Below are 17,402 nucleotides of genomic sequence, written 5' to 3' on the forward strand. Positions count from 1 at the left end.
GGTTGTACCATGTGTGCTCACCTCAGTTCTACTGGACAGACTTTGTCTGAAGATGCTCTGTGAGGGGTGGTGCATGATAGTTCATGGAGTGGATATGGAGTTAATCAAACACCTGAGTAAATACATTTACCATTTGTGATAGTGGTCTTACAGAACAACCCATCCTGAGAGTGTTATTAGTGAAGGCAGAGAAGATGGTTTAACCACTTTCCATTACCTCTGGTTCAATATAGATTTTTAGAAATAAGAATACCATGAGAGGTAACACCAGACACCTAGTGGGATCCCGAGTAACAGAAAGAAGACAAAAAGAACAAAAAGTGTATTTACTTAATTCAAACATGATAAAATTACTAGCAAATGGTGACTAACAAGGTTGAAGATCAGACAGCTAAATGAAAAAAATAAACAATAAACATATGGAAAGTCATCCACATGACCATCTGAAGCAAAGAAATGTGAAATAGACTGTATCCATATACAGATAGAAGGAAGGGAGCTAGGAGAGAAAGTAGGTTACCTTCTAGAACAGAACAGTCTTAGAATGAAAATATGAGGAGTAAATAATTGTTGTCATAGGATGTGAGAAACATAGACAACTGAAAGACAGTAATCGCTGGCAAGAAATAGGAGGAATGTCTCGAGACAAATATGAATCCAACCAACCAAATGGGGCACAAGTGAAAGCTTGCAAAAACACATTAAGGTCCCAGTCAGTTAATGAACCTTCAGAAACAAGAGTAAAAATACAGTCTCTGTGTGTGTAACATTGCCACTGATACAGAATAAGCAATGTCGCTTTCATATGAGATTTCACACAAAAAAAGTTTTAAAAAAATTGAGTTTCATTAACAATTCAAATATTACCAAACTGAAACTGAGGTAAGGAATTTGAACACACATCATGAACTCATACAGTTCACATTAAACACATGAATTTAGGTAAAAGTTAGCTCAGGACTAGTGGCATGCAAGGCAAATAGCATTCTTGTGTAAGAATGTGAGTTGCCATCTAGAAATTTGAAAATCTCCTTCAGATAATTTTTTTGTAGGTTGTCTATATTAATAATTGTATGTTTATTTTGTTATCCAACATATAACCTTGTAGATACACAATAGCTTTACATGCATGCCAAATATTTCAAAATGCAAATCAGAATTAACACTCTCAGGACTTATTAAAATATAAAAGTTGAAGACAGGCATTTATTATTAAAAGATAGGTTTCATTGACTTCACATTTGAATCCACAATATGTATAAAAACCATTTCTTCTCAAATAATTAACATGCTCATATAATTTCTGCACATAAAAACTATTTGTTTGGTATTAAGAAAATCATAGTTAACTTTATTCAGTCTTATACAAGTCAAGGGTCATGCTCCTTACCTGTCTATATGTTTCCTGGTGTACATCCTGGAGTCTAGTATTATAGTACTGTTTGATATAGTTGAAATACTCCTCTCGCTTTCTTTCTAATGTTGATTCTCTCCTATCACTGTTGGCAGGAAGGTAGCCCTAAGATATTTAAAGTTTTACAACAATGTATAACAACAGAATATGCTTTACACTGTTGTTATATATTGTTACTAATGAATAAAGTCTATATCTTCAATAGTCTCCATTTACAGTAGTACTGTTCCTTTTGTGTGGTTTTAAACTTTAAAAGTAAATTAGTTTACATGGTATTGTGTAGTAACTTTTTAAATTTTAATCTCTTTATTTGTCTCACAACCAGCATGTGTAATGCAGTTAAAACCTAGTACGTATTACCAGCAATAAAGTATTACTCAGTTGAATTCGTGGATTATTTATTGGTTTGGAATTCTGGATAAAACTACACAAGGACTGTTTCTACTTCACCATCTCTAATTTTCAACTAAAAGAATAGAGGGAAAGAAACCAGTCAACTGTACTTATCCTCAATTCCTGGGATGTTCTTGTCTACTGAGATTTCATCATTACTCTAACAATGTAACTACAGCACTTGTTTGTTTGTTATATTTAAAGCAAGATACTCAAGGATTACCTGCCCTACCATCCCTAATTTAAAATGATAGACTAGAGAGAAGGCAACTATTCAATATCACTCACCATCAACTCTTGGGCTACTCTTATCAACAAATAGTGGGATTGACCATTACATTATATTATGTCCCCATGGCTGAAAGATGCGAGCATATTCAGTGATGGGATTCAAACCTGCAACCAGCAGATTGCAAGTTGAGTGCTCCAGCTACCAGGCCTGCTGTTACAGCATCACAGCGCAAGGTGCATTTCTTGGGCAATAGTATTCAATGTTTGAGTATGATAACCTCTAGTTCAGCCTCTCATAGATAAAGCACTGGGAAACTATGATGTATTTTAATCAAATACTTCTAAAAACAAAAGAAAGAAATACAGTACTGAAATGGAAGTATTAACCTGTACCAAATTCTAAAATTTCATAGTAGTATAAATCCAGTGTATCCAGTAACCCTTATGAAGATTTTCACAGTTTTATGGCTTTCCAAAGGAAAGCTTATATAAATTTTTTCTAAGATGTGGTACTTTGTTTTCAGCTGTAATTTTTTTGAAGATTTCACAAAGTTTGATCAATGCAAATAAAACCCATCATGAGAAATGTGATAGTTGACTGGCCGCAGTATATACATTTATTAACAGAATACTTAAAGTTGTTTTTTTTATATACAATACTGAGAAGTGATCAAAATGACTCATTGTAAGCCATTTTTATTATTCAAAAGGTTTTCTATTAAGAGATAATCCTACAACAACTGGACAAATGTTTGTTTGTTTAATAACTGAAACTGCTAAATCATGTTAATTTTTTTAAATTTAAAAGTAAATATTAACAGAACAAATTTAACTATAGGTTTTAGTGAGTCACCTGGTATGTTGAATGTAGCAATGTTTAAAATTAGATGTTTGTGATGTCAAAATAATAAGTCTATAGTTTTATACAAATTATTAACTCAAATTACTAATATTAACAAGTTAGAATAAAATGTAAGAACCTCATATCTTTTTATTTTGTTGATATATGGTTTATGTACCTGATCAAACACAATAGTCCCATTCACCTCTTTCCACTTTTTGAAATGGTCCCTTATATACTCTTACTGCAATATACAACATGAATAACCAATTGACAGCTCACAATGTACCCCTAGTGGTTTTATCAGTCAATTTAACGTGTGAAAAAGCTGTCACATTCTTTCAAACCAAGATTTCATGAAGGTAGGTTGTCCTTAGTCTGCTCAAAGTTTCATCTTTTGTTTTTAAATTTAAATATATCTTAGTTACTGATCTTAATAAATTATAGTATAATTCTATAGTATCAGCATAGTTATTTATGATTTTTTGGTTATTCAGCTGTATATAAAAACCTAAAAAAAATTTTGTTTGATATCCTCCATGTGCAAAATTTTAAAAGGTTAACAACTTGTGTCCATCAGCAACTGAGTTCAAAGGTCATAGATATTTGTTTGCTTACTTCTTTATTTATTGTTCTATATTTTAAGAAAAATAAGTTTCATAACTTATTTATAAATAGTAATAATCCATATACATATATGTAATGTACAATAATTTAAATGTTACCTTATAATACAAAATACTAGTCCACTAAAACACAGCCAAGACAGGGATGACTAAAGCTTTGTTTTACATTACTGGATATGGTGAAATCAGAGCACAAGATCCGCAACAATGCAAGATATGTAATGTTAGCTTAGCACAAGTAGAAGGTCAGTATAACAAAAAAATATACAATGTTATAAGAATTAACTTACTTAGACCAAACATTTGTATTTTTCTGTTATACTGTGCAATAAAAAGGCTTATTATTTTTACTGTACTTCTTACTAGAGTTCTTCATATTAAAGTCTGCTGATCAAGAAAGTAAGAACTGAGAGGGAAAATCAGAGGGAGCTACCTGCACCAATAAAACAGATGTAATATCAATGGTCCTACAATATATATATGTTCATAAGTGGTGAAAAATCTGTGGGGTAGATAGCCTGGTATACTGAATATTAACATTCTTTTAGCAATTTTTATGGGCAGAAAAAAGATTAATATATATATTAGATTTGTGTGAAGGAATTATGGTAAGATCATATCAGACTTGTATATTTGGTACAGAATCCAGTTTTAAAATTTATTGAGGTTGATATATGTATTTTATCCAAGCAAAACATTATCTGAATCCACTTACAGATAACAATCTCCATGTTATTGGTCTCATTGCAGGTGGAATTCCAGCCCAACTTAGTGCTTTAAGTTCCTCTACATCAAGAAAACGAAATAAAAATTACAAAACTTTAGTTAACTAAACATAAAAAAACTATGTCATTCTTTCCACTAAAGCCTCAATATCCAAGGTCTTTCATAAAGTCAAATTTAGAAAGTAGGCTTCAAAAATGTATCTCAGAACGACTGGTATGGGTATTAACACTTTTATTATTAGCAAAAAACAACGTTTTGACCTTCCTAGGTTATCTTTGGGTTAATGCTTATCAGTAAAAGTGTTGATACCCATACCAATTGTTCTGAGATACATTTTTATTTCAAGTGAGTTTCTTGTTATTTAGAAAATAGACTTCAAATCTTTAAAAGTTTCAATAACTTTTGAATAAGATACACAAAAAATTGTAATAAATACAGTAAATTTAATCTTTGGTAATAAATTTAAACTGTTTATACAAGTATTTGAGAAAACTACACAAAGAAAACAAAGGCACAGTGACAAGTACTAACAATGTGCTATTAAAATATATTTATGTATAGAAATCACAAACATTCGTTTTATGGTAAATTTTAACATTTTATAGAGAGTTACAATATTAACAACTGTTACCATTGGAAAAACATGAACATCATCTTAAAGTATATTTATTTATAGAAGGGACTTTTGCTGACTAGACAGGACTTTGAAATAGACAATGAAATTAAACCAACCTTAGTCAGCATTTTTAATATTAAAATAATTTCCAAAGATTTATTTTTATTTTCTTATAGAGGAAAACAATTATGATTTTCCTGAGTAAAAAAATTTACTAGATGTAATCTACTTCTAAACTAATAAAGAGTAAAGATACAAAGTGTAAAACTAAATATCCTAACACTGTACAAACTAAAATATTAAATTACTAAAAATGTCTAACTCCACAGACATTTGTCAGTACTTTCAGTAGTTGTTAACCAACTACAAGTTTTTTTAACATTTAAATTTTAAAAGCTGTCATTATTCTGAAAAAGAATGTTTATTTTCTCTGTTATTTACCTCTAAACTTTTCAATTAGTATTTCATAATTTGACGTCCATTTAGTGTATGTATGAGGATTTGTGATTCTGTTTAAATATTCATACTATTATTATTTTGTTTTGGTGATTGATAATAAAAAACCTAATAGAAGAGCTGTCACACTATTCATTCTTACATCCCACGAGTCTCCAATTCGCTATGTTACATATTACGATTTCAAACAGCTGGAAATTTTAATTTTAATTTAGAAGTTGATTTAATGTTGATATATATCAAATTTATATTTCCCAGCAAGACTGATATACACAATTTTCTTTCTTTACACAAATACATTTTAATATACAAACAACAATGCAATTTATAATAATGGTTATTACAAATAATGATGTATATACAAGTTTTACAAACTACACTGAGTATTCTATCAATGGTCCAGGTCCACAATGAGCAAATCCATTCTGAGTTGATATTGTTACACTTTGCTTAAGCTAGCTAGCTCTATTCTTAGCTGGTTTCATGCCACTTACAAACTAATTTTTTAATGATAAAAATATTTAACTACATCGGAGAAATACTAACATCCAAAATTAATTCACTGAAGTTAAGTGGTTTGTAATGTTTGAAATCTATAAATGTTCCTGGTCAAATATCTGCAATTTTTCAATTAATAAGCAGTCATCACAATTATAGCTTTCGAGGTTTATAACATAGTGACTGCAGCAGCCAACAATATTCTATTATACCTGTCTCTTGGCATATTGATTTATAAATTTAAGATGACATTCTAGAAAAAGTTCATTTGGCAACAATATTCAAGGATACGCTAATGTTTTTGCAAAATATATATTGTTGATTCTTACACTTGAGAATCTTCTACAAATTTAGAGAACAGATAGGACTTGCGCAATACACATTTAACAATAAAAGTTGCATTTCTAAATATATATCAAACTGAAACACACAGATATTAAAGTAATATTAAATCTGTTACACATCAGACATTTAAAACATCACAAATATAAAAAGGTATGCAATCACAATACCAGCCTTCTACCAAATATACATTTACTTTCAACTTTTCCACTGAAAATTGATAACAAGAAACCTACCTTTCATAAAACAAAACTTCTGAGAAGGCTTGACTTGGTTATGAAAACAAACTTTACTGATTCATCATAAAAATCTTAAGGTAGATCATCTTACAAGTTTTATAGTATATTTTTTTACAGTTTTCAAATATATTTAATTAAAATAAAGTACAGAACAATGTTTTGACCTTCTTAGGCCATCTTTAGATTTTAATCATCTTTAACTCGTTGGTTTGTTTCTCTGAAGTTAACCACAAAGCTACATATTGGACTATCTGTGATCTGTCCACCACAGGTTGAACCTGAAGATGACATAAGAAGGTCGAAACTTTGTTTTGTACTTTATTTTAATTAAAGTGCTAATTCCCATACCAGCGATCTTGAGAATACATTTTCACTGCAAGAGGGTTTCTCATCATCACAAATATATTTAGTAATAAAACAGTTAGAAATATACAATGATTGAATCATTTTATCTTGCTACTCCAAGATAACAGTTGTGGAACATATTTTGAACATTTACTCTAAACTTAAGACTTAAAAAAAATGTAGTGATAAAGTGAACTCAATGCTATATTCAAGTCATTACAAACCTAAGTCAGTGTTAGGCCCGTTTAACAGAGATTTGAATTTCTTTAATCTTACTACTTCCCGTTGAGAATTTCTAGACTGTATATACTTAAGATGGCCCATATGGTGCGAGACTGGAGGTAATGTAGATTGTCGAACACCTCGCCCTGGCCCCTGAGGAGGATTTGAGGGCACGCTATTAGATACTGGATGATGACTGTGACAAGATGGGTCTGAAAGATAATTAGGAGTAATATACTTAAGCAGAGACACAAATAACAATGTACTGTAAAATAATTTACACTAAATTTTAAATCCATACTAAGAGAACATTACCAAAATTAAAAAGAAACTAGTTTTGATACTTAACATGTTCTCTTCAGTCCAACACTTATGTGAAAAACACGTATATTGCTTACTTTATAATGGACGTTTCGATTCCTTGAATGCCATATAACCTCAGAATGAGGACCAACATAAAGTGACCCTGAGATGTATTAAAGTTTAACAACCTTTGAGTTCACAAATTTTCTAGAGTTCTTTCTTTTGACATAATTTGTAGTTCTATGAATTAGTCTGACTGATTTTCAGCTTATTTGATAACCAAATTATTTTATGAGTAAAGAAACAATGTTATTTATTTGATCATTTTTTAACCTTCTTTTTCTGTTTTGCGAGTCCGGTATCTAAATTTCTACACATTGCAGTAACATACTTTTATTGTAGAATTGGTAAGAGACAAAACAGGTGCTATGTTCTTTATCATGTGGTGCAAACGTTTTGACAGTAAGACATTTTTAACAATGTTGGGATATTTATAAAAAACAACACTAAAACTGTTATTTTTCAGGCATCTCTCTAAATCACAATATTAAAGGTGTAGTCAAAACTAAACATTTTCCTTTCATTTTCACACGAAAATGTGCTGTTTGTGCACATTTGATAAAGTCTATAGGGTACTGCAATACTTTAAACTTTGTATAACTATTTTTAATTTCATCACCAAGAGTTGTATAACAACAAATGCTATACACTCTTAAAAACATTAAAGTTATAATTGATGTTTAAACCACTTATAGTAGCATGAGAAAAATTGTATAGTTTAAAGGATTCGTCAATTTTCCATTATAAAATAAGTATCATACATGTTTCTCCAACAAACAAACACTGGATTGAAGAGAACATGTGAAATGTCAAAAATTCCTATTTAAATGTTCAATTAGTGTGAATTTAAACTTTATGGTAAATGACAAATATTTCAAAAATTAGAAATATTAGATTTTTAAAGATTCACAAAACCAGATATTTTGATACTTCTTATTTTCTAACACTTGAAAAAAAGAGTTTATAGTTTGGATCCATCAATAAATGCTCCATTAGATCTACTTTCCCAACTACAAGGACACTTAGCTTCATAGATGAAGTGGAATTGTTCACAACTTTAGTTTCCAGGTGTAAATATCCTAAAGAATTGAAAACTGTGACCCTCATTCTAACTGCATTACTTCATCAAAAACAAGAAGAACTCAGTTATAACAGTTTTTGAAGCTCATAACTGACGGTTGGTTAGTTTGACATTTTATTGTGCAAAGTAACTAGGCTATCTGTGCCAATCATCCAGTAAAAAGTTAAAATTAAAGTAGCATCATTAACATTCATAGAAAGGAATTAAGGTAAAACAAAAGTTAAATCCAATATTTATATTTAGTTTACAGCAGTAAGAGAGAACTTACAGTAATACAAGTTGCAAAGGACTTTCTCGTCAGGATGACTAAAGGGTAAGTTCAAACATGGGCCTTAGTCACCTGAAGTTGGCCTTTCCAGTCCTGGTTTCGAGTTATTTGACTTCACAACAATTTTCTAATTGAAGTTTAATTTGAAAAAGGAATCATATTAAAAAATAAAGTCTAATTTATGAATTAAAAACTTAAATAACATTGAAAAGGCCAATGATCTTTAAAAAACTAAAAACATTTGTAAGTTGGACAGTGTCACTATTGCGAATGGCACTGTCCAATGTTAGGGATAAACCTTGGGACAAAACATGTCTAAAATGGTGCCACTGTTCAGAGTCGTAACAGCATCAAGATGCTAAAATGTAGTTTATTGTGATCTGAGTGTCACACAAACAACACATTGGTGCATCAGTCTCACATAAAAGAAAATGATGAATTAAATTATTGTGACCAATGTGTAGTCTAGTTAGGACAACTTTCTCTTTCCAAACCTTAAAGAAACAAGACAACCAAAGTTCAGTAGAGAGTTTTATCTAGAAAAGCTCACTCTAAGTCAACTGTCAACTAGCACGGAACTGAGCACTGAAGTCAAAACCATAGTCCATGTATGGAACAGGCACAGCAGTGATTGTGCCAGAGCAGACAGACTTAGCTGCAGTGTCAACAAGCTCATTCCTGTGAATACCAATGTGACTTCATATCCAGAAGAACTGGACAGAAGTAGATGTTAAAGATAAATGGGCCAGTTGGTTTTGAATATTGGCAAGACCAGGGTGAGAACTAATGTGAAGCAATTCCAGGGCCAGTAGAGAACTAAGCGAATCAGTATAAATAGTGCAATTCAAGTACTGCTTAGCTTCTATGTGATCCAGGGCAAGAGATATGGCATACAGTTCAGCAGTGAGCACAGAAATTGTAGAGAGGATTCTGTGTGCCACCACCAAACCACAACAAACTATAGCAGAGTCCACAGAGTCACGTGATTTCGAACCATCCATATAAATAGGAGTGGAGGGATGATTCGAAAGATGTTCCATAAATTAAAGTTGGTTCTTCCAATTGGGAGTATTTGCTTTGCTCAGGTGACTTAAAGAAAGGTCACAATTGGAGATTGTAATAAGCCATGGTGGGACAGACAGACCAGTGGATACAGCAATGTTATCCTAGAACAGACTCAATTCATCCAACTACACCTGAATACAAAGGCCAAAAGAACAATGGCTGATAGTTTGTTGTGAAAAACTATGTTCCACTGAGGAAGGAAAACACAACCCCAGGTTGGATGTTTTGGATCAAAGTTTCAAAGCATATAGTAAAGACAGTTACAAACAGCAGAGGTACAAAGAAAGTTCATGGGATTTTATGTATAAGCTCTGAACTGGGGAAGTGCAGAAAGCCCTGGTGCAAAGCTGATGTCCCTGATGATAAATGGAGTCCAGTATCTTCAAGGCCAAGGTCCTAGCAGAGCCACACATCAGAGACCCATAGTCTATTTTCAATTGAATAACAGCATGATATATCTTTACCATAGAACAGCAATCAGCTCCCCAAGTGGTGGAAGAAAGGACACAGAGGATGTTCAGTGCTCTTATACATATGACTTGTAGCTGCTTGATGTGTGGTATAAAGGTCAGCTTACGGTCAAAGATATGCCCCAAGAACTTTGTCTCAGTGACCATGGGAAGCACAACTTCACTGATACGCAGTTCAGGGTTAGGGTGAATACCTTGCTGGCAGCAAAAAGTGCAAACAAATGGTTTTAGAGAAAGAGAGAGAAGTTAAATCCGTTTGCTGTGGTCCACTTCAGTAAATGATTGAGGGGAGTCTGTAGCTGCCGCTCAATATATCTTATGTTCAATGACTGATATGAGATGTGACAGTCGTCAACATGCAGCCCATTTGCAACAGTAAGGAGTTGTTCAATAATGGTATTAATCTTTATACTGAAAATTGTGACACTGAAAACACAGCCCTGAGGGACTCCAAGTTCCTGTAGAAAAAAACTGGAAAGTGTTGAACCCATATGAACTTCAAATAATAAAAATGTGCAAATGGAGGTTTCAGAAAATGTCATACTTCCATGTAGTATCATAAGCCTTCTCAAGGTCAAAGAATATTGATACAAGATATTGTCATTCAAGGAATGCTTCTCTGATTGATGTTTCAAGTTGAATCAGGTGGTCCATGGTAGAGCATTGGATGAGGAGAGGCTTAAATCAAATAAGATGAGCATTAACCATCTCTTCTATGGTTTAACAGAGACAGTTCATCAAAGCAATTGGACAGTAGTTTGAAGGAATCTTGGGATTCTTCCCAGGCTTAGAGAAAGGTAAGACAATAGCCTGGTGCTAGGCATCAGTAAAAACATTCTCCTTCCAGATCAGGTTAAAAACAATCAGAAGAGAAGCAAGAGATAGAGAGTGTTGGATCTTGTAGTGTACATAATCAAGTCCGACCAACGTACTGCCAGACCAGTTCCATCTGTGTAAAGGGGTGATTATAAATTATAGAGATGATCAGCCTGAAAGGAAAGAGGTGATCACTCTGCCCAAGCCTTGATGGCTAAGAAGGTGGAGGATAAAGCAGAAGTGCTGGATATCCAGCAAAAGCTTTCACCAAGAGTATCAGGGATGCTTCAGGCATCAGCTACTTCCTGGCCATCAGAGAGCAAGATCGAAAAGAGGACAGAATTATACCGCATACTGACCTTTCAAGTCCTGTAACATATGACATAGCATAGGGAGTAACACCTCAGTGGATATATCCCCAACTGCTTTCGAATGCAAGAGGAGTTCACTGTGTTCAGAAGTGGATGTTTCCATTAATATGTCAAAGCTTTTTCACTGACTTAGGAGAGCCAGTAAGTCCCTCTAGTCCCTTTTGAATAAAAAAGGGAGACATTTGCCCTGAAAGTTTGTTTAAAAGAGAATGTAATATAAGAAAACGAGGTACAGGTGTTATAGATGCTGAAGATTGCTGCTCAGAATCTTCAAGACGTAGTCGTTTACCTGTGGACTGTTTTCTTATTATTTTATTTACATTTTTATTTTTTTAATCCATAATAAAGAAAGAATATTTTGGTGCTCACTGATCCCACCCACCATGGAACCCTACATGAGGACGTACTACAATGCCAAACAAGGACACTGTAGCAATGCCAGGGTTTCATGAGCACTATACCAAAACACCAGCATCAGATACAACGTCCACAACACTCATTGAGAAAATCCAACATTGGTACTTGGTTGACCCTAGGGATGCTACCCCAAGGCTGCCCATCAACAGAAATTCAAGACCAAAGTGGTGTGTTAGGGTTGGAACCCTCAACCACCAAGATCCTCTTCCTCCCTTTCACGGATCATCACACATAGCAAACAGGTGGGTGGATGTTTAGATTCCAGAGAAGGTATATTGAAAGAACAGAAAGTTCTCTGGGAGGTTCCCTCACCACGTACAGAAATTCACAACTAAGGGCATAATTGACAGATTGCGAGGTGAGACATACATGGCTTAAATTCTCAACTATTATCAAAGGCAGACATAAATGTTCTAAACACTTGTAAGCATTTTGATGAAGTGAAATGAGATTGCAACTGTAAAGCCAACTGAATTATCTTTAATAGTAAGTATAAATGAACTGATAATGTACATGCATTAGAAGTATGACAAGTATTGATTTTAATGGCTTTTTTTCAAACCGAATAAGACTGAAATATTATCCCTAAGTAAACACAACTAACTTAAACAGGTGAAACAAATACTGCATGACACAACACTGGAAATAAGATTTTTAAAAAATCTTTTGTGTCTTAAATTAGGCACAATTCCTATTAAAGCAATACATAGCTCATAACTAAAAATTAAACCAGTAATTATTATAGATAATTTAAGATATTAATTTATTTATGAGTATGAAATTTTACAAAACAAAACTTCTACTAATTAGAGTTCATGAGTGTGGTACATCAGCCATACAAAATTGTTCCTGCTGTTTCATTTCAAATCCCATATCTAAAATAAATAATACTCTGTTAAAAATTATATGATAAACATTGGAAAAAACAACAACAAAAGTTTCTGAAATGTGAGTTGATCTTTAAATGTTTATTTAACATGAACTCACTACATAAATGAATACAAATTTTTTCCTCCTATTATTCCCAATATGATATTTATTTATGTTTTTTGAATGCGAGATTTCAAACTGATATTATCCATATATTAAAAACAAAGCATTCAGTCTGCCAACTGGATAAACCTTACTTTAATGGCTAGGTTAGAGTGAATATATTTAACTTTTTTTCTTAAATATTTCAAATTTTTAAATCAATGACAGTTACTGCATACAACAATGTAAACATTTTTATCTAGATAAAATGAAATGGTAACAATAATATTTTTCCCCACATAAAAATGTGGATCCTTTATTTGTAGACAGACAACTAAGAAGTTTTGAATATTATAAAGAAAAATGAGAATGCTCTCAGACATATCACAATCACTCTACTGGAAGTTGCATAGAAAATCATCATGACAATAACAGCTAAATAACCATGAAGTAACTCTTAAAAGTTTAAAAAAATATACACTGTCATTATACCATTCTGGTCAGCCAGTCTTTGTACAGCAGTGGTTCGAACCTTGGACAAAGTTGTACCATCAATTTTCCTGGTCATACCTGCTTCACCAGCAGAAGCTGACCGAGTATGTCCAGTTGTTAGAGCTCTGTTTCGTCCACTGTGGTTATTTATTACAGTCAAGGCTGTTGATTGGGCAACCTTTGGATGAATGACATCTGTAAAGGTATTTTATACAATTCTATATAAATAATCATATATATTTATATAAATAAGTATATGTGAAGCATCCAAAACTCAATAATTACACTTATTAACTTACCATACGTTCCATTCATTTCTGGAAATACATCTACTTTTCACTAGAAAAATGTTTTGAACAAGCTTCTTATTTAGATCAGAGCTAAATATTAATCCAATAAATAATATAATTAGTTTATTATAACAGACTAATAGAAATATGTAGTATCATAAAACAAAAGCCTGTAATGTTCAAAATGCACTAATTAAGAAAAAAAAACATAGCCAAATTGTAGTCATGTCTTTTTTGTTGTTCTATAAAGAAAAACAAGATTTTTTAATTAAAAAAAGATAAATATAGCCATGCATGCTGTTACCATTATAAACAAATGTATTATTTATTCAAATTCTTCTATAAACATCTCGATAGCTGTTAAATACAAGAATTTTCAATAGATAAGCATTCTTTATCAGAGAAGTAAAAAAGATTGGCAATCAACCAATCAAGAGTCAAAGAAACTTTCCATGATCTTTATAATCATAAAGAACATTTGAATTTTTATCTATACCTAGATGTTTATTCAAACCAACTACAAAAAAAAACCAACAAAATTCTTACTTGAAACAACACAGAAATCATCATCTCCTACATCCCAAGCATCATCTGTGCTTTCTTGGAAATCCTGGAATGAACTAGAAGATGAATTTCTTTTGTGATGAGTCCTTGATGAATCTCTTTTTGGAGTGGAAGGCCTATTACCACAGATTAGATAAAAGAGGTACATCTTTTAGTGAGATGTCATATAAGAGAAAGTACTGAGATAGAATATAAGAAATATATTTTAGAAAAGAAAAACACTATTAGAAATACATCTTACAAAAGTAAACTTCTATATATCTAACTATAATTGTATAAAAAAATGTAAAAAATTATTTTAGAAAAGCCCAAGCATTAATGTAAGAAATGCATAAAAAGTTACATTCTGCAAACTATAAAATATAAGCACACAAGCATGCCTTCATATCAGATAATTTAAAATATACAATAAAGTTTCAAAAATGCACATACTGCTTATAAAACTACAAGTCCCAACAATCTAATGATGGAGGTAAATAACCAAGGATTTGAAACCAATACAGCTGACAGATCCATCAGTAGAAAAACAAAGGAATTTACTACTTGTGTAAAAGTGTTTCTACTAAATGAAGATCATTGCAAAAAATTAGTTGACAATAGCCATAAAATATGGAGATACAGCTAATACATGCACAAATTAAATGAAATGTACAAGATGTGCAGGAAAGCATGAAGTCACAAGTTGCATGGAAACATGAACAAACAAAATGTGCAAATTGTGGTGGTAATCATGATATTAGTTGGTTGGTTGGTTTGTTGTTTTATGGCACAAAGCAACTAGGCTATCTGTAACAAACATCTGATAAAAGGTTAAAATTAAATTAAATTATCAAAATTCATAAAAGGAAATCAAGGTAAAACAAAACAAAGTTTAATTTCTAAATTAAAAACAGAAATAGCATTAAATCCAATTTTTATGTCTAGTTTACAGCAGTAAGAGAAAAACTAGAGTTATACTAGTTGTATAGGACTTTCTGTAACATAACTGTAATGATCATAACTTGCCAAGATGACTAATGGGTAAGATCAAAAATCAGAATTAGTTACCTAAAGTTGGCCTTTCCAGTCCTGGTTTTGAGTTATTTGACATTAAGGCCATTATCAGAAAGTAAAATAATACAAGTTTTGAAAAATTTTTAGCAAAAGTTTAATTATAATTCACCAGATTACTAACAGATAGTTCAATCAGCAAGCAACAGTCACTTGAAGTTTGCCTTTAAAGACCTGGTTTTGAGTTATTTGACATTATGGTCATTTTCTAATTACAAATCAAACTAGATGTACTTTGATTCTTAAAAGGGAATCATATTAAAAAAGGTGTAATCTATAAATTCAAAAACTTAAATGGCAATAAAAAGATTAATCCAAGGACAAACCCAATTCATCCAACTGCGCCTGGATACAAAGGCCGAAACGACCAATGGCAGATCATCTATTCTGAAAAAGCATGGCCCACTGAGGAAGGAAGACACAACTCCAGGTGGGATGCTTTCGTAAGGAACAAAGTTTTGAAGCATACAGTAAAGACAGTTGCAAATTGTGTAGATGCAAAGGAGGTTCATGAGACTCTGTGTATAAGCTCTGAATTGGTGAAGTGTGGAAAGCCCCGATGCAGAGTTGAAGTCCCTGATAATGAATGGGGTCCACCATCTTTAAGGCCGAGGTCCTGGCAGAGCCATAGACCAGTGATCCATGGTCAAGTTTCAATCAAATAAGAGCATGGTATATTTTTAGCACAGAACATCGATCTGCTCTCCAAATGATGTAAGAGAGGACACATTGGATGTTCAGCGATTCTGTACATTTGACCCATAGCTGCTTGATGTGTGGTATAAAGGTCAGTTTATGGTCAAAGACAAGCCCCAAGAACTTTGTCTCAGGAACCACAGGTAGCATAACTTCACTGATACAGAGTTCAGGATCAGGATGAATACCCTATTGATGGCAAAAGTGCATGCAAACAGTTTTAGAGAAAGATAAGTTAAAACCATTTGCTGTGGTCCACTTCGGTAAATGATTGAGGGCAGTCTGTAGTTGCTGCTCAATATACCTCATGGTCAACGACTGGCATGAGATATGAAAATCGTCGACATAGAGCCTGTTTGCAACAGTGAGAGGGAGTTGTTCAGTGATGGCATTAATCTTTATACTGAAAAGTGTGACACTCAAAACACAGCCCTGAGAGACTTCAAGTTCCTGTAAAAAAAAATAGGAAACCCGTGACGAACCCACACAAGATTGGAATTTCTTGTCCATTAAAAAATTAATAAAAATTGGCAGATAGCCATGTAACCCACATGAATGGAGGTCTCACAAAATGTCATACCTGCATGTTGTATCATAAGCTTTCTCAATGTCAAAGAATACTGATACAAGATGTTGTTTAAGAAAGACTTCTCTGATTAAAGTTTCAAGTGGAATCAAGTGGTCCATAGTGGAGCTCTGTCATCAGAACCCACACTTGGTGGGCGAGAGGAGGTTGTTTGAATCGAAGAACCAAACAAGACAAGCATTAACCATCCTCTCTAAGATCAGAGCAATTGGACAGCAGTTTGAGAGAATCTTGGGATCCTTTCCAGGCTTAGAGAAAGGTAGGACATTAGCCTGGTGCCGAGCATCAGAAAAACATTCTTCTGCCAGATCCAGTTAAAAACAGTCAGAAGAATAGGAGGAGATAGATGGTGCAGCATTTCATAGTGTATATCATCATGTCTGACTGATGTACTGCCAGACTGATGAGGCCAGTTTGAGTTCCATCAGTGTAAAGGGACGATTATAGTCACAGAGACAATCAGCTTGAAAGGAAAGAGGTGATCACTCTGCCCAAGTCTTAATGGCTAAGACGGTGGAGGATGAAGCAGAGGTGCTAGATACCTGGCAAAAGCTTTTGCTTAGAGTATAGGTGATGTTCTGGGTATCAACTACTTCCTGGCCATCAGAGATCAAGATTGAAAGGAGTACAGAATTACATTGCCCACTGACCTTTTGAATCTTGTCCCCTATGACTTTAGATATGCTGGTTGTGAACTTAATCCAAGAGTCCTTCTGGCCTTACCCACCAAGTACGTGCACAGGTCTGCTGGAAGGTGATGAGGTGCAAGAGTGGGGGATACCTACGAAAAGAATCCCAGGCCCATTTCTGAACCTTCCATACCATGTGGCAGGCAGGATTCTAACATGGATGAGGATACCATGGAAAACATGTCAACATTTTAGGAATACATTGAGCAGCTGCCTGTATAATACAGTCAGTTACAGCTGCCACACAGTCATTTAAAGATGGC

General features: G+C 33.2%; 1 protein-coding gene across 1 annotated transcript in view; it reads right to left on the bottom strand.

Annotated features, from left to right (window-relative positions):
• Tbc1d22 (TBC1 domain family member 22) overlaps positions 1-17,402 on the bottom strand; it is a 46,189-nt gene that overhangs the window by 15,487 nt on the left and 13,300 nt on the right. The window contains exons 4-8 of the mRNA XM_076481438.1: positions 14,101-14,234; positions 13,265-13,459; positions 6,952-7,161; positions 4,221-4,291; positions 1,391-1,519 (exon numbers count right to left, since the gene is read on the bottom strand). Coding sequence (XP_076337553.1) covers positions 1,391-1,519; positions 4,221-4,291; positions 6,952-7,161; positions 13,265-13,459; positions 14,101-14,234 — 739 coding nt within the window. The remainder of the gene's footprint in view (positions 1-1,390; positions 1,520-4,220; positions 4,292-6,951; positions 7,162-13,264; positions 13,460-14,100; positions 14,235-17,402) is intronic.

The sequence above is a fragment of the Tachypleus tridentatus genome, chromosome 13 (assembly GCF_004210375.1).
Source record: "Tachypleus tridentatus isolate NWPU-2018 chromosome 13, ASM421037v1, whole genome shotgun sequence".
NCBI lineage: Eukaryota > Metazoa > Arthropoda > Merostomata > Xiphosura > Limulidae > Tachypleus > Tachypleus tridentatus.